The sequence below is a fragment of the Hyaena hyaena genome, unplaced genomic scaffold (genome assembly GCF_003009895.1).
Source record: "Hyaena hyaena isolate Hyena2069 unplaced genomic scaffold, ASM300989v1 scaffold_859, whole genome shotgun sequence".
Classification (NCBI taxonomy): domain Eukaryota; kingdom Metazoa; phylum Chordata; class Mammalia; order Carnivora; family Hyaenidae; genus Hyaena; species Hyaena hyaena.
In genome coordinates this window covers 627,392-646,008 of record NW_024081492.1, presented here as the reverse complement: position 1 = coordinate 646,008, position 18,617 = coordinate 627,392, and the positions used below count along the sequence as shown (strand labels likewise).

At 44.4% G+C, this 18,617-nt stretch overlaps 1 protein-coding gene across 1 annotated transcript in view; it reads right to left on the bottom strand.

Annotated features, from left to right (window-relative positions):
* SLC24A3 (solute carrier family 24 member 3) overlaps positions 1-18,617 on the bottom strand; it is a 504,574-nt gene that overhangs the window by 51,392 nt on the left and 434,565 nt on the right. Inside the window, exons 7-8 of the mRNA XM_039220101.1 lie at positions 14,365-14,439; positions 1,566-1,591 (exon numbers count right to left, since the gene is read on the bottom strand). Of these exons, the coding sequence (XP_039076032.1) occupies positions 1,566-1,591; positions 14,365-14,439 (101 nt within the window). The remainder of the gene's footprint in view (positions 1-1,565; positions 1,592-14,364; positions 14,440-18,617) is intronic.

The window sequence follows — 18,617 nt, the reverse complement described above, 5'->3', positions numbered from 1 at the left end:
TCCCCCACCATTTCCACCCTTCTTCTCCCCCTTGTTCCTCCGTCAAGTTCCTCCTAATCCTCCTATACGTGCAAACATATGATATTTGTCCTTCTCTGCCTGACTTATTTCGAACACTGAGCAACTCTTAAGTACCTACTGTTTGCTAAAGCAAAGTGGTGGTTGTGCTAAACGTGCATCAGTTTGAGATTATCTTTCTAAGTTTTCTTGTTCTGTACTTAAGGACATGGGGAAAAGAGGTCACCACTCTACTTGGCAACCACATCCAGGCAGATCCCATGAGGAGGTTCTCCTTGACCTCTGACCTCTGACCTGAGACATCTTAATCCCTGTTAGCCTGCTCATCACAGTTTCCCAAAGAAGACCTCCTTATTTTTTATGGGCTGATATAAAGATTACATGTGTTAAAGCAAGTTCTTCTAGCTGTCTTCTCCTTGCTCCTCCTGAACAGAGGAGAGAGCAAGTTGGCAAAAGTATACTTTTGAAAAGTATACAATGAGACAACTTTCTGTGCCATGCCCAAATTCTGAATATCAGAGATAGCCTAAGACAAAGAAATGCCACTCTGACAAAGAGCCAGCTGAAGGCTCATTTTGCTGAAGGCTCATCCTTAGCTTTAAATAATATCATGAGGGGCGCCTGGGTGGCTCAGCCGGTTAATCATCCAACTTCCACTCAGGTCATGATCTCCTGGTTCATGAGTTTGAACCCCGAGTTGGGCTCTGTGCTGACAGCTCAGAGCCTGAAGCCTGCTTCAGATTCTGTGTCTTCTTCCCTCCCTCTCTCTCTCAAATATAAATAAACTTAAAATATATATATATATATTATGAAAGTTGTCTACCTACCTTCTTACAGTGCCACACTTACCTATCCCTAAAAAGCTATTTCACATTATTCTATATCTACAGATCAAATATTTGGGAAAAAAAAAAAACCCACGTAACAGGAATGCACAACATACCCAATTTCTATTTCTATTCGAAACATATTTGGCTTGCCTCGAACCCACCTGAAAAATGGGATTTGGATAGTTGGCCCAAAAGCACATGTTCCCATATATTTAATTTGGTTACAGTTTTGTATCTATCAAAAAAATCACTGATTTTTCACCCGTCTAGATAATCTTGAATATCAGGCAGAACTTTAATGGGTTAAGGATAATGGAAGTGTCTCCATCTCTAGTTCCTAAGATTTATGTGGTATTTGGAATATGCTAACGTGGTTTGGACATAATTTGAAAAGATTAGTCAAATCTTAACCACCACCTAGCAAGTGGCTGACAGCAAAAAGGCACAGCTAAGTCATGTCATCTAACCCAGCAGATAAAGACAATGAAGTATTAGCATCCCAAATGGAAGGTCACCATCCCAGCCCAGGGAAAAGGTCTCTGCTCTGTGAAAGCTGATTTAGTTTCTTTGTTGCAGTCAAAGGGGTCCCAAGAAACGCTAGTTGTTCTAAGCTGCCATGTCATTCCTCTTTCTTTCCTAAACCTTGACTCTGGTCTTCAATATATTTGGCTCTGTAACACAGCAAGGAGAAATTGGAAAGGAAAAAGAGGTACTTACCAGGAAACTTGTTCATCATAAATGAACTGTAAAAAAGAAAAAAAAAAAGAACAATTAGACATATACACAGATGCAATATCTGCATGCACATGCACGCTTTATGACTGCACATTGTCCAACCCATGTAGCTGGTTTGGTGGAAATTAGGCTGGGGCTGGCCTGGAACACGACGAATCTGCGGATGAGCTTCCTTTTGTGCTGGTTCAATCTGCAGCTAATGTTAGTGGCAGGATGTGGTGTTGGCAGACCAGGGTGGCATGGTGAGGAGGGGAGAAGCAGCAGGTGATCCCATCCCACCTGGCAATTTCTGTCCAACAGTGCAGTGAGAGGGACGCACGACCACCGTGCTGTGCAGAACAAGATGCACTGTAGAATTTTAGATCCAGAAGGGGATTGGGGAAGCCTGGCAGGTGCCTGCAAACATTAGCCACTTGTAGGCCACCTGTCAGATGTCTGCATGCCCCTGTGCTCTCTGTAGAACCTTTAAGCTTTTACGCAAGCACTTGAACTTCTATGTACTCAATATTTTTCTTTCAGTGGACCTATTTTCTTTAGTTTGCTTCCTTAAAAGAATTTACTTTCAAAGGAAACTCTGCATCAAAACCAGAAGTAGAGAATCAGCATTGCTTGCTACCAGGTGCAGATGGTGAAAATAAATACAGGGACAACAGTGATTGAAAGTCCCAGCTGGGTACTGTGGGCTGCCCATGCCCTGGGCCATGGGCTTGTCCTTTTGTTAAAGGAGATTAGCAAGATTCAGAGGCAGTGGGAAGACATACAAGTGCCAAATGGAGATTTGGCTCTGATCAGGTAGGATCCAAAAGGAATACACAACAAAACTGAATTCATTTAAGTCCTAGCCCATATTTCATTCTAAATCATTTTAGGGGGAGAAGTGGCATAATCCTGGCCCTTTGATTTATATGGGGAAACGAAGCCACAGAGAACACGAGGAATTACCTTGAGGGGACTTAGAGTTTGTTCTAGAACTCAGGCCTGGCTTTTAAATCTTCTTTCCATGACACATTTATGTGCCCAGATGGCACACTGTTTAAAACAAGTGGGAATGCCTATATTTTAGTCAACCAGGAAGCCAAGGGTTGCTTTATAGCTTGCTCCTTCCACTGTCACCAAATATAACTGCTCCGGGTACGATCATCTCTGAGCGGGTGGCCCTCTGGAGACTCTAAGGCAGAAACATCTGGGTGCCAAGTGTCAGTACTGCACGGATTTGGTAAAGTCAACAAATGACACAGAAATCGCTTCCATCCCCAGAGATCAGAATGACCATCAGTTGTGAGAGAGGCTGAGAAAATCACACAGATGAGCAAGTACAGCTCAGAAGGCACATGAAAGGACCTCTCTCCAATTATCCTGAAGGCACAAAGAGAAGATGAGAAGAAAGGGTCCCCGCTAGTTGTAGCTCACACTTCCTGACAGGACAGTGACAAAGACATTGTCTTCAGCAGCTTTGTGATTCTTGTTATCAGATTCAACAGGTTGACATTTGGATGGAAATGTCAAACCAGAATGGGAAGAGAATTAAAGAAATAAAGGAAACCATTCCGTGATCCATGCTGGATGGTATGCGATCCATCCCCTGGAAGGCGTTCCCAGACCCTTTTGTATCATCACAGCTTAAAAAAAATTTTGTCAAGAAATCATGGAACAGAACAAACAATTTAAGTTGGAAAGCGTTTCTATTAATTGAAGTTAATTCAGTATCAGTCTTGAACAGCACGCTGGAGCAATCAATTCACTGCTACTTAAGAGAGCAGGAGACATAAGTAAAGAGTTTATTATAGTACCAATTTAATTTCTGTGTATCAGGGAAAGCAGGCAATACTGTGTAATATAAAAGCAGCTATAATATAAAAGAAGCCCTTATTCTATGCCATCTGACTGGCAGGTGGGGGCATAGATCAGTATGTCTTTAATGATTGATTATTTCAGTGATTAGAGGGGAAAAATCAGAACAGTTTGAATTGTACAAAGGATCCCAAAGTGAGAAGGGAATTTACAGAGGACACAATAAATCAGGGAATACTGGGATCTGGACTAGACACACAATTAGGAAGCATCAATATTCCAAAGTTAAGGTAGTGGCTGTGCCCAGGGAAGTTGGGGGTGGGAATGTGGTTGAGGGAGGCAGGCCAGGAAAGAGATATGCCCATGGCCTCCCTACAAGTGCTAACAAATGGTGGTGACCTGGGAAAACTCCAAATAACTGGTGAGAGATGCCCCATCACTGACCACTGAGAGCCAGGAGCCCTTAGCTTACCTGTGGCTAATGAGCAAACACGGTCTGGGTTTTATCTGACTTCTTTAAGAAGATTGGGTGGGAGAATGAGAAGATTAAAAAAAATAATAAAAGAGCTTTCCCCCTGAAATCAGGAACATGACAGGGATGTCCACTCTCACCACTGTTGTTTAACATAGTTCTGGAAGTCCTAGCATCAGCCATCAGACAAATGGAAATAAAAAAAACATTAGAATTGGCAAAGAAGAAGTCAAACTTTTCACTTTTCGCAGATGACATGATACTCTACATGGAGCACCTGACAGACTCCACCAGAAGCCTACTAGAACAGATCCATGAATTCAGCAAAGTCTCAGAGTACAAAATCAACATACAGAAATCAGTTGCATTTTTATACACCAATAATGAAGCAACAGAAAGAGAAATCAAGAAACTGATCCCATTCATAACTGCACAAAACCCATGAAATACAGAGTAATAAACCTAACCAAAGATGTGAAAGATCTGTATGATGAAAACTATGGAAGACTTACGAAGGAAATTGAAGAAGACACACAAAAAAATGGAAAAACATTCCATGCTCATGGATTGATAGAATAAATATTGTTAAAATGTCATTCCTACCCAAAGCAATCTACACATTTAATGCAATCCCAATCAAAATTGCACCAACATTTTTCTCAAAGCTAGAATAAACTATCCTAAAATTTGTTTGGAACCACAAAACACCCCAAATAGCCAAAGTAATATGGAAGAAGAAAACCAAAACAGGAGGCATTACCATCCTAGACTTTAGCCTCTACTACAAAGCTGTAACCATCAAGACAGCATGGTATTGGCACAAAAACAGACACATAGACCAATGGAATAGAATAGAGAACCCAGAATTGGACTCACACATGTATGGCCAATTAATCTCTGACAAACCAGGAAAGAGTATCCAATGGAAAAAAGACAGTCTCGTTAATAGATGGTGCTGGGAGAACTCAAAATGGATAAAGGACCTGAATGTGAGACAGGAAACCATCAAAACCCTAGAGAAAAAAGCCGGAAACATCCTCCTTGACCTCAACCACAGCAATTTCTTACTCAACACATCCCCAAAGGCAAGGGAATCAAGAGCAAAAATAAACTACTGGGACCTCATCAAGATAAAAAGCTTCTGCTTTTTATTTACTTCCTCAGGCAAAGGAAACAATCAACAAAACTAATAGGCAACCTACAGAATGGGAAAGGATAGGTGCAAATGACATATCAGGTAAAGGGCTAGTACCCAAAATCTATATAAGGAACTCACCAAACTCCAACCCCTCCCCCAAATAATAATAATCCAGGGAAGAAATGGACAGAAGACATGAACAGACACTTCTCCAAAGAGGACATCCAGATGGCCAACAGACACATGAAACGATGCTCAGTGTCCCTCATCATCAGGGATATACAAATCAAAACCACACTGAGCTACCACATCACGCCAGTCGGAGTTGCTAAAATGGACAAATCAGGAGACTATAGATGCTGATGAGGATGTGGAGAAACAGCACCCTCCTTCACTGTTGGTGGGAATACAAACTGGTGCAGCCCCTCTGGAAAACAGTGTGGAGGTTTCTTAAAAAATTAACAATAGATCTCCCCTATGACCCAGCAATAGCACTGCTAGGAATTTACCCAAGGGATACAGGAGTGCTGATGCATAGGGGCACATGTACCCCAATGTTCATAGCAGCACTTTCCACAATAGCCAAATCATGGAAAGAGCCTAAATGTCCATCAACTGAGGAATGGATCAAGAAGATGTGGTTTATATATATAATGGAATATTACATGGCAGTGAGAAAGAATGAAATCTGGCCATTTATAGCAATATGGATGGAACTCAAGAGTGTTATGCTAAGGGAAATAAGTCAGGCAGAGAAGGACATATATCATTTGTTTTCTCTTATATGTGGATTAGGAGTAACTTTACTTAGGATCATGGGGGAGTTGAAGGGTGTAAATTTTTGGGGATAGGGAGGGAGGCAAACCATGAGAGACTCTTGAATACTGAGGACAAACTGAGGGCTGATGGGGGTGGGAGAGAGGGGAAAGGGGGTGATGGGCATGGAGGAGGGCACTTTTTGGGATGAGTACTGGGTGTTATATGGAAACCAACTTGAAAACAAACAAACACAAACATAAAAAATAAAATAAAAAATAGAAAAAAGAATGAATTTCAGGGGCGCCTGGGTGGCTTAGTCAGTTAAGCGTCCGACTTTCGCTTAGGTCATGATCTCGCGGTTCGTGGGTTCGGGCCCCGCGTCGGGCTCTGTGCTGACTGCCAGCTCAGAGCCTGGAGCCTGTTTCAGTCTGTGACTCCCTCTCTCTCTGACCCTCCCCTGCTCACACTGTCTCTCTCTCTCTCTCCTAGAAATAAATAAAAACCTTAAAAAAAAAGTTTTAAAAAAAAAAGAAAAAAGAAAGAATCAGATGAAGGAACACGTGAATAGAATAAAAAAGTATTTTCACAAGTTCAGAAAGAAGGGGTCTATGTCAATGTAGATAAAAAATTCAATCAAATATAAAAAAAAATGGTAAAATGGAGAAAAGGAACTCAAAGTCAGGCCTGTAAGAAAACCTATAAGGAAACAGGAAAGGAGGCAGACGGTGAGTTATGAATGCCTCTAGGCCTTGCCGGTAGCCTCGGGATGAGGCTGAGCCACGGATCATCACACACTGAGAGGGCTGAAAATGAGGAAACTGGCACTGTTCACAGAATGTTCCTGTGGGAGAGCACGGCACTGGGCCATCCCGAAGCAGTGCTGGAAATTCTTAATGACAAGGACAGGCAACTCTCCCACTTGACACTGCTGATGGGTCCAGAGAATGGATTTGTTACTCCCAACAGTTTTATTTTATATTTTATTCTATTCTATTTTTTCTTAAGGCAAATGCTGCATCTCCCTCTGTATTTCCATGCTCTTTCCATGGCTAAAAGAAGATGGAACAACTGCTCTGCTCCCTTACAGCAGCATTCCTAGGGTAGAAAAAAAACCTGAAATCATTTATATAGGTTTCTGTCAGAAACAAGAAATCAGGCCCCCACTCCCACCCATTCACCACTAGGTGGTGCTCACGTCCTACCCTTTCCCTGTCCACTCTGCCAGGAAGGAAGTCCGATCAAGTCCACTTCAAGGCTCCATGAAACTTCCTGGTAGGTAGGTTAGCACCTCAAGACAGATGGCTTCCTAAAGAGTCTTCAGCCAATGTCAGGGAGGCAGGATGCGTTCTGATGGGGGACAGGCAGGTTCCTCACTTCATGCCACCACTCAAATCCCAGGCCGCATTACAGTTGAGGGACTTGCTGTGTGGTCTTCAGAACACAGTCAGGTTTTTGAAAATGAGTCTTTCTTGGGAAAGCAGCTCGTTGTGCTTTTCTGGTTGTGTTTGTGCCTGACACTGCAGCCACCCCCAGTGACCACACACAGGTGGCACCTGGGCACCAGGTCTGCTGCACACCGCTGGTCAGGGGACCTGCTCTCTGACACCAGTGTGATCCATCTAAAGCTATGTTTGGCTTTGCCCTTAAGCTTTCCACGTGTTCCACAGACGAGCTAAATGTGAACACACAGGAGTGGATTTGAGAAAAAAATCCCCACTCTTTTCCTTCGGGCCTCAGAGAGACACAGCTGGGTACCATGGAAACCAGCTTTCAGTCCTGGTGTGTGCTCTAGAGTTCCTCTAAGAGAAACAGGCTTACAGCAAGCAGGCAGGTGAACCCCTGGAGGATAGAGCATCCCAGGGAACTGCAGAGGATGTGGCACCCTCAAGATGGAACAGCAGAGAAAACACGGGCCAGGAATCGCCCAGGTGTGTGGACAGCACACAGCCCGGCTGGCTTCTCAGCAGAGACACAGGTGGCTGTCCCCACACTGCATGTCAGTCCATGGACTTGCTTACTATAAGCTGTAACCCTGGAGCAGAAGCAGCGGCGTTGAAGAACCGAAGATTTCCGCTTGTGTTACAATCACTGGCACCATTAGGATTTCCGGCAGCACCCGGTTTAGGAGAAAATCAACACCACTCTTTCAGGAGACTAAAACCTTGAGAAATCTCTGGAAACTGCCCCTGCTGCTCTGACTTGTCATTCAACAGGATGGAGACACCCTCAGGAGATGTGCCCAAATGAAGTTCTGGGGGCTTGGGGTGCAGATGGCTCAGCCGACGCCATGGCATTCCTTCTGAGGAGAGGAATCTGATGGAATGTACTGGAAAGCTGCTGTTATGCACTGATATGGTTTATTTACACTCGAAGGCTAAAAAAGAGTTTCGATTCACGATCTCGAGCAGGTGGACAACAGTGGAAGGGGCTGGAGGACGGTAGGAAATAAAGACTATCCAAAGGCAGGGCTTGAGCAAAGCTAGTCATCTCATAGAACTATGCAGGCAGGCTGCCAGGGGAAGGAAAACAGATATGGGGACAGAGTTAGGATGCAGGGGAAGATAGTTTGCTAAACCAAAAGCGCTAGGTTTTTCTGAGCAAAACCAAACAGAGGCACGTTATCTAGAACTTCCAAGTTGTTGTCCTTATGAAAGAGAAGAGGGTTCTCTGTGTATCCCACAGTCTGGCCCACCCACTTCCCTGCTCTAGGAGCAGATACAAGGAAGATCCGGCTTCCTGGTATACCCAGCATCATTTAGAGCAGGCCCCTCCTCCTCTCAGTGGCAGGGATAATGACACAGGCCACACTTTGTATGATCATAGTTGATTTGTTTAAAGAACTTATCATTTCTCGCATTCATTTCCTGGGAGAATCTTCCAGCTACCATGGTTATTTCTCACTTTGCTAGAAGGGTGGCTGAGATGTAACAGGGGAACCATGAGCATAAGAGCTTTAGTGTTGCTGAACTGGAGAGAGAAGAAGCAGGGATTTCCTTGCAAGGAAGGGGGCTTGTGAGAAGAAGGGGATGTGAGCCAGAGGGGGAGGGCCCTAGAAACCAGTGGAGGGGTAGTGGGGAAGGACAGTCATCAACATGACTGACATATCTTTTCTCTCACAGACAGGACAACATAAAAAGCTTCTGGATCATTTACAGTCAGCTGTCTTAAGGAAGGAATTCCAGGAGAGGGAAGGCAGAAACTATTCCCTTTGGTCTAAAAATATTTAGGAAGCACAGCCGGCATGTGCTTATTCTCTAAGGGCAGATTGCATGGTGGGTGAGGGAAAACGGGATGATTTCAAAGATGAAAAGGCAGATTTTATTGGTGGGGAAATCCAAATTCTTTGCTGGGGTGGCGCAGATGTACCATCTTAAGACACCTCCTCTGGCAAACCTGAACTATTGCTACTCCCTGACCCTGGGCAAATCCCTAAATTTCTGGCAAAATACAGTTTCGCCATCTGTAAAATGGACTCATGTAATTCACTGGCCACACAGTCATGAGTACTGAACTAGAAATCCTTCATTGACAGACCCAGCACTCAGTCTTGCATTAAGTATTGAGTCTATGCTTGTTAAAACTTAGGGATGGCAGCACCTGGGTTGCTTAGTTGATCAAGTATCCAACTCTTCGTTTTGGCTCAAGTCATGATTTTATGGTTCATGGGTTCGAGCCCTGCATTGGGCTCTGTGTTGATAATGCAGAGCCTGGTTGGGATTCTCTCTCTCCCTCATCCTCTGACCCTCCCCCACTCACTCTGTCTCTCAAAATAAATAAATAAGCTTAAAGTAAAAAAAAAAAACAACAACTCAGGGATGCCTGTGAGAATGTGCATATATTTTGTACAGATGGATTTGCTGTCTACAACTGTGCTACCTGGTATGATAAGTGCTAAGCCACATGTGGCTACATACATAAACTGATTAAATTAAAATTCAGTTCCTTGGTCTCCTTAACTGCATTCCAAGAGCTCAAGAACCACCTATGCCCCATGGCTACACTACTGGACGGTGCTGTCCAATCTATCTCTGGCAGCTGGGTCAGCTGAGTGGTCTCTCTGTGTCCGTATAAAATCCCCTTGGTAGGGGGATTGCAGTCAGCCCTGAAGAAGAAGAGAGGGAACCATTAACTTGGGTGGGCCTCGCCCCTCCTACTCAGGCTGCCCCGAGGGACCCCCACCTGCTGCCAAGTGCTTACTTGGCCCTACTCCAGGTAGGCGGCACTCCTGACTCTGGATTTGTGAGCCAGGGAAGTGATCTAGAACCTGTGTCTGAGGCCTATCCCCTCTCCCAAGAGGTTTCCCTTCTCTTAATGCTCACAATCTGCAATCTCAAAGCAGAGACGAAGGGTAAAAATAAAGTAATCCTTTTTAGGGCAGCTGTTAGACCGAGGATGTAATGAATCATTTGCATTTATGTAAATTACATGATTATGTAAATTACAGTAACATTTCAATAAAAGAGATGGGTGGGGCTCGCTGGAACTATGAGAAAGTAGGGCCAAGGCAGAAAGCTAGCCGCCTGCGCTGGCCGCTGTACGAGGTTCACCAGGGTGGGACAGAAGCAGCAAGAAGGTCTGTAAGGGTTTGCAGATGCACATAAGGACATGCTCCAGAACCCAGAATGCTTTCAGGACCTCAGAGGGCACACTTCTCTTGCAGAGAGAGACTCAAATCATGGGGCGGGCCTCTGGGCCTCGTGCAGCTTCCCCAGGGCCTGAGGCTTCTCTGCACAGAATGTCACCAGGGCTAGAGGGAGTTGCCTGATGGGGTGGGAAAGGCAGAGAGACACATTCTACATGATTCTGATATAAAATTATAACTGCTTTTGAGAGTAACACATTCTTAATTTCTTCTGCTTTTTCCCTTCAAGACAATAACAAAGAAAATAGCACAGAGCCAAGGTAGGTGAATCCCAAATATCCAAGTGAACCAAGTCCCTCATCTCTAAGTTAACTTTTAAAAAGTTTTTTTGTAATGTTTATTTATTTTTGAGAGAGAGAGAGAGAGAAAGTAAGTGAGGGAGGGGCAGACAGAGAGGGAGACACAGAATCCAAAGCAGGCTGCAGGCTCTGAGCTGTCAGCACAGAGCCCAATGTGTGGCTCCAACTCACAGACTGTGAGATTATGACCTGAGCCGATGTTGGATGCTCAGCCAACTGAGCCACCCAGACTCTTAGTTAACTGCCTTAAGCCCTTTTGATTTCAGAGTGTACATGCTTGTCTTGTTCCTGTGTGTTTTTGCTTGTTGGCCTTATCCATCTCTCAAACCCACTTGCATTTCAGATACTTCAGACCCAGGTAATCATGACTGTCTGCACTCTCCTGGTCCAGCAGCACCAACGTCCCAGTGGAAGCTGTCTCTCCTGTTCTCTGGCTCCTGGCCCCCACAGTTTGCCCTTGGGGCTCCTCTGCATGGGTATGTAAGGCCTCCAGCTGGGATGTACAGAGAAACAGCCATCTGGTCCCACTTAGTCCAGACTTGCCTTCTGGGTGAACGAGCTCTTTATTGAATCCCTCCAGGGGACCAGCATTTCTGTCTTCTGAACATTTCAGAACCATAAAAAGGGGGGAGAAGTAAAAAAAAAAAAAAAAACTCTAATAGTTAAAATAAATTGTTTGGATTATTGTTATTTGTGGATAGGAGAAAGGATTTTAAATATAGGAATTTTAAGTGCCCACTGCAGGGTCCCACAGAGAACCCTCATATTATATAAAGAAGGCCAGAGGGAAAGTGATTTTGTTACCATGACATTGAGGGAAACATAGAAAAAGGAGAACAGGAAACCCTGACAAAAGAGTGTGTGTGAGCAGCAGCCTGGGGCTGGGCCATGGAATGGATTTGGGGACATGGAGAAACCCTTTCTGCTAAGTGCCATGCTCATGTAGAAGACTGTTCTACTCCTTACTCTAGTTTTAAGTCTCATGTGAAAATGACCCTGAAAATGAACAGCAATCAGAAATCTAGACAAGTGGGCTGCCATGTTGCCTTGTGTTTGAGAATCTCAAAATCTCCTCTGGATGCGATCACTGCCATGCAGCAGAGGACTTATTCCAAGGAAATGGTGTCCAACTGTATTTGAAGTTGAGTTTCCCAAGTAAGTGTGCATCAGAATCACCTGAGGGGCAGGAAAGATCATGGTCAATGTGCAACTTCCTAGATTCTCCTCCAGAACCTACCGTATTAAAATCTCAGAGTTGTACCTTTTGGTAAGTACATTAGGTATTTTCAGGGTGCAGGGAAGTTGGCAGAACACCACTAAGAGTCCTAAGAGCCAAGACCAAACCCTGAGGACTCAAGTTTATCTCTGCCATTACTTTCTAACTGGAGAAATGTAATTTTTCTCAAATCAGAAAACTCCAGGCTTGACATCTGGTCTGTAAACACACAGTTTAGACCTTCAGAAAACAGCAGAGAATCACTTGCTTTTGCACCTTGTGGCCAGCCATCTGAGGGAAGTACAGATCTGCGGCGGCCTGTATTCAGCTGGCTCAGCTCTGTGATTCATGGCCATGCATGGGGCAGATGACTACTTTGCCCAAAGACCCTGCTCCAGTGGGCGTCACCCACGGTCTAAAGAAGCAAACCACTTTACCTCTTCACACATCATTAGCAACAATTACATTTTTAAAAAAAATCTCAGGCATGTCCAGATAAATCTGACTGAAGACAAGCTACTTCCCACAGAGTCCAGGAGGTGTCTGTACTGAGGACAGAGAAAGAAGCCAATGTGGGCAATTCACTGTCAGAAGCGGAACTGCCAAGCCCATGCCCTGGGGAGATCTCAGCCTGTGCTTTCTGCCTCATCACCTCGCCTTTCTGGAAATAGTCATCTTTTTCTGAAATTCAGCAAAATATAGAGTTGCATTCATTTGTGTCATCCCCAAGCCATGTCTCTTGAAAACAGTAACTTTCAAAAACCATCCTAAATTAGCCTATAGGCAGGTTGAGCAGAGAGTGCACATGATCAATATGGGTTCCTATGTCGCAGGACAAAGCTCACTGTGGTGTTTGAGAAATCTGGGCTGTGTGAACAGCAGAATCTTCTAGATTTGGGGTGATTATACCTTTCTCACAGGTGATAATTGAGAATGAGAACACAGAATCCACACATATCCTTAAGTATACCAACCAGAAGTTCAACAGAAGAGGCATATCTTCAATTCCAACATGGTATAACTGAACCCTCTACTGTTGGGCATGTCTTGAACCTCCCAATGATTAATGGCCTCTGGATGGAGGTTGTAACCCAAGACCTTCACTGTCAGGAACTGCTGTTGGCTGAAGTATCTACTGGTTCCTTGTAGAAAGCCTTATGTTAAACATCACTTTTTTTTTTTTTTTGACTTTTAAAAAATGTTTTTAATGTTTATTCATTTTTTGAGAGAGAGAGACAGAGATAGAGAGAGACAGAGTGTGACGGAGGGAGGGGTAGAGAGAGAGGGAGACACAGACTCCAAAGGAGGCTCTGAGCTTAAACATCACTTTTACCTTATTTGTATAGGGATACAATTAAATAACCTACAGGTAAGTGCTTTGTAGATAGGCAAGTAAAACCTTCAGTGTATCTATTCCTGTTCTGTAGGTAAGAAAACTAAGAGTTGAAGAGACTTTGATTTCTCCAAGGTCATTAGAGCTAGCAAGAAGGGAGGAGACCACAATTAGGAGTCAGATGTCCTAACTTCCATTTCAGTGTCTTTCTGATTTGCCCCTTTTCTTCCAGATGACTTGGCTAAGGGGTCTGGATTTGTCCCCACAGATGATATGGAGCCACAAGGGACTGGCATGCACAGGCGGCTCTGAGGACTGCCTGGGGGTGAGGGGGAGGGTGGGCGGCAGTGATGCTACTAGTTGTAATACTGACCTGCAATGGGCTGTGTTAGTTCAGGCAAAAGACATAAAAAGCCTCAAGTAAAATGGGCTATGAGGATATACTGGGGAGATTTTTACGAGATGAAAGTCTACAGCTATGCCAAATGGATATATGTTGGAATTGAGAGAAAGGTCAACTTAATGTCATTTGCAAGTTGGGTGGCTAAGAGAGAAATAGGGGCTAAAATACTAGAAAGGGGGTCCTGTCCTGGGGAAGTCATCCTAAATTTAGAGGCATGCTGGGTTTGGGACAGGAAGATGTCCAGTACAGAGTGGCTTATCTGTGACTAGACCTTAGAGAGATGCCATTGCTAAGAACATAGTGTGAAGGTGTCTGCACAAGGTGGTAATGGCTATGGGCACTGTCCTGGGAGAGCATACAGAGGGGGAAGTAAGGTCCAAACCCAGGGACACTGACACTGAAGAGAGTTACAGAGGAGCCCATGAGAAAGTGAGAGGCAACCGTCAGGGCATCAAAAGGAAACAGTAGAGAGCTCTCATGGAGCCAGATAACCATAGTCAGTCAACACTCTTATTCTGAGCACCAAACTATCATATTGTGGTTCTGGGTGATCAAAGTAGCTGGAAGAAAGAAAAGCTACCTCCATGCACAGACATCCATTTGCTCATTCATCCTTAGAGACCTTGAATTTTCTCCATGCAGAGGAGCTGCACATAATCCCGAGTGATGAAAAGGATGAGGAAGAGTCAAACAGCAAAGGACTTAGGCGAGGTGTGTCTCACACTTACCACGATGAGTGCGACCACAGACAGCGTGTAGTAAATCGAATCCCTCAGTAGGCACCACGAGGACAGAGCCACAACCTGATGGAAAAGGGGAAAAGACAGTAATAAACAGGCTATTCCATGTGCAAGGAGAAAGCATGGCTCCTGGTGGCTCTGGCTAGTGATAGACTGGAAACACTACCTAGTATTTCTGTCTCTGATTCCAGTCAATCTGCCCAATGATATGAATTTACTGAAGGTCTTCAGGCATTTTTCTCTGGGTCTTCTGAAAAGCAGATTTCAAGGTAGGATTAAACCTGCAACAATTTTGTGGTGGAGAGAGAAAACAGGGAGGGAGTCGGGGGGAAGGTAGGAGTGACCCCTGTGAAGGAGAGAGGGAAGGTCAGAGGGATGTGTCCTAGGCTGCTGGGCAGCATGAAGAGGGCTCAGCAAAGCTGACTCAAAGACCTATGTCTCCCAGGAACCCACCAGGCTTGGCATCCCTTAGGCCAAGGGGACAGAGGAGCCACCTTCCCTGTGTCCTTGTCAATGCTCTAGTGTCTGCTGCATCCGTACTCCCATATGGAATGAGCTCCAGGCCTGGCAGTGGGTGCCCTTCAGAAGGCCCTGGACATTCCTAGTCTGCAGCCCCCTTCTCTCACCTCTATTACATGCCTGTCCTTGTTGGCACCTGACTTCTGGCTTGATCAGAATTTTTAAAACACTGATTTGCATATTTATCTAGAGAAAATACTATTCTTGACAGTTGGGTGATATCCCTCTAAGGATAGGATGGCTCTGCTGTGGGATGAGGCCAGGAGACATGTGCTGGGGGATTTGGCAGCCTTGGCCTGCTGTGCCCAGACTTCCTGCAGGAGAAGGAGGCTCCTGGGTGATTCAAAGGAGGGCAATGGAGCCGCAGCTGGGCCACGGGCGGGGGGTGGGGGGTAGTGGTTGAGGGCGAAGGGGAAGCTGCAGACGCCAGGTTAGGATCTCTGTCCTGGAGGAAAAGTCATTTCTCCCTGGTAAGCCCTTCCAAGTCTCTTTATAAAGGACACCTGCTATTTTTTTCTTTGCTTTGTGGAGTAGGTCCATTTTTGACTCTCACAAAGAACCTGGGACAGTCTGGAAGAGCCGCATCAGACGTGCTTCCTGGGCTGTCACTCACAGCACCCTCTCACCTCCCTAGACAAGTGTCAACCACCCCATGGCCACAGGACATATCTAGCTGCCTTTGCCCTTGGCCTCGTAAGGGAAAAAGGATGCAGCAAATGTCAGCTGTCAACCTGGCCAATGACAGGCACATGCTGTACCAAAGACAATAGAAAAAGGGATTCGGGGACAGGGCAACATTTGGAGCCTCCTCTCTCCCTGACTACTGTGTCGGTCTGTAAAGAAAAGATCTGGCAAAGTCAAACCAGAAAAGGCTTTCCAGATTCAAATAACATGAAAGATAGGACTTAAATAGAACCATAAATGAGTAATGAGGCCAGTCTCTTTCCATGAACACATTCTTTCACTTGTTATAAGGACACTTAGGTATTTTCTGGTGCTGATTTTGCCTTATTAGGCTTTGTATTTGCAGATCTAAGTTCCAGACAATGGGGTTGTCAAGAAGAGGACTCCTGTCACAGAAATCACTTCAGAACAAATGTATTCTTTATCCCCTTAAAAGTTTTTTTAATGTTTATTTATTCTTGAGAGAGAGAGAGAGGGAGGGAGAAAGAGAGAGAGGGAGACAAATCATGAGCAGGAGAAGGGCAGAGAGAGAGAGGGAGACACAGAATCTGAAGTAGGCTGCAGGCTCTGAGCTGTCAGTACACAGCCCAATGCAGGGCTCAAACCCACTAACCATGAGATCAGGACCTAAGCTGAAGTTGGACGCTTAACTGACTGAGCCACCCAGGTACTCCTTTATCCTTTTATCATGCTCTCTCCTTGTACTGTATACCTAATTGCATCTGTTCTCATCTATGGAATAGCTTGCATGGGACTGGACTGTCCACTTTCCAGCAGGTCATAAAAGGTTGTGAATATTGATTCAATGTATGATGATTAGGAAAATGGACTTAAAACATGTGGCAAATATCAATTCTGAATTTCCTTTAAAAAGCACTTGGGCTTTTAGTTACAGCTCACAGACTGGACACATATCATGACCTTTGCTCTTTCTTGTTATAACAGAACAAGGTAATAATAAAGGCTTTTTTTTTTTTTTAGTTTCTTACAAGACCTAAACCCTCAAGGGAAAGAGTATATAAGAGCTGATTAGAGCCACAAAATCCTGGATGCTGGAAAGCAGAACACTGGGCCACTCTGCTGGCCATGGGCAGAGCTCTAGAAGTGGGAATAAAGGAGGGCCTGAAAACAGGGACATTGAAAAGGTATTTAAACATTTAATCCACAAGCCTCCTCACTCACTTCAAGCAGACCAGTAGTATGTAAGGTACCTCCCTCACCTTAACAGAAACAAGTAACCTGGCATGAAGAACAGAAGTTCCAGAAAACAGAGGAGAGAGAAAATAATCAAGTTAAGTAATTAAAGAAAAATTCCCAGAAGTTAAGGACAGGCATTTTCTGAGTAAAATGGCTTCCTGAGTGTTCAGCACAATGGACAAAAAAAAATGATGTATGCCAAGGCAAAGCATTATGAGTTTTCAGAGTACTGGCACAGAGGAAAGGTCCTAGAAACCACTAGAGAGAGAGTAACGGGATTACATACAAAGGATCAAAACCAGAATGACATTTTATTTTTCAACAAAAGCACTGAAAACTAAAAGACAATGGAGTGACGCCTTTAAAATTAGAGAGGAAAATTATTTCAGCCTGAAATTCTATGCCTGACCAAACTATTCATTACAAGTGAGAGAAGCATAAAAATAAAAAGTTAAATTGTCTCAGAAAATTTATTTCCTGTGTACCCTTTCTCAAAGGCTGCTGGAGGATATCCCCATGAATCACTATGCTGTACATATAACTATATAGCATTAAAAAAAACACAGTTGCCTTAGGACACCTGGGTGAGTCAGTTGGTTGAGCGTCCAACTCTTGACTCCGGCTCAGGACATGGTCTTAAGGTTCATGAGTTCAAGCCCTGCATCCAGCTCTGCAATGATGCTGCAGAGCCTGCTTGGGATTCTCTGTCTCCCTCACTCTAAAAATCAATGAATAAACAAACAAACACACAAAAAACCCACCCAAAATAAAACATGGTTGCCTCAAAAAGGTGGCAGATTGGTGTTGGTGGGATTGGACGAGAGCTGTCCTTCATAAACTTTCTAGAACGAGTTGCCTCGTTCTGCTCTGTGCACATATGACTTCAATAAAAATGAAAACCTAAGAAAGTATGATACAAATTATCCACTTAGATGTGCTGCAAGAAATCCACTAAGATGTGCTAACCTTGCGTTAGGCCTAGATGTCAACTCCAGATGAAGAGTGGCTCTTTTATCCTTCAGAATAGCTTTCAATCACTAGACCATCATCAAATTTAGCTTCAGATTCAGAGCCCACACCTGAGCAAAACCAATTCTTTTCTATAGAAGGGATGACTGGAAGACAAGTAAGGAGTCAAACCAAAGATGAATTTCTTTCTGTACCTTAGAGGGAATTAATAGAACACCGTTGATGAGCCCGTGGTGTCTGTATTGAGGGATGTCACCATGGTCTCCTGTCTACTGCTACCTTACCTTCCTGTGGTAACCACTGGTCACCACGGCAAATATTTACCTGACACTTCCTGCAAATACCGGGATTGGGAACAGTTATCTCATTCACTCCTATGATGACTAATAAGGGTGGGGGCACTATCACCCTCTACAACCAGCAATCTGGGCAAGTTGGTGCAAGTATCAGTGGGGAGGGGCTGTGATCTGAACCCAGGAAGCCTGGGTCTCAAGCCTCTGTCCCCTCACACTACAATGGCACAAGGCCTCCCTGCAGGCAGCAATGAAAGCAGACACTCATTTGTGACTACCTCCTATGGAGATCTTTTCTCCATGACTTTAAACCATCAGGCAGGTATTTTGGAGATGGTAGCCAACAGAGGGAAGAGCTGATGGTGAGAGACAAAAAAGGAATGACCACAGCTCAATTCAAAAACAACTTGAATGCTGAGAACAAACTGAGGGCTGAAGGGGGATGGGGGGGAGGGGAAGGGAGAGATGGGCATGGAGGAGGTCACTTGTTGGGATGAGCACTGGGTGTCATATGTAAACCAACTTGACAATAAACTAAGGAAAAAAAAAACATACTGCACTAAAGAGATTCAGGCCAAG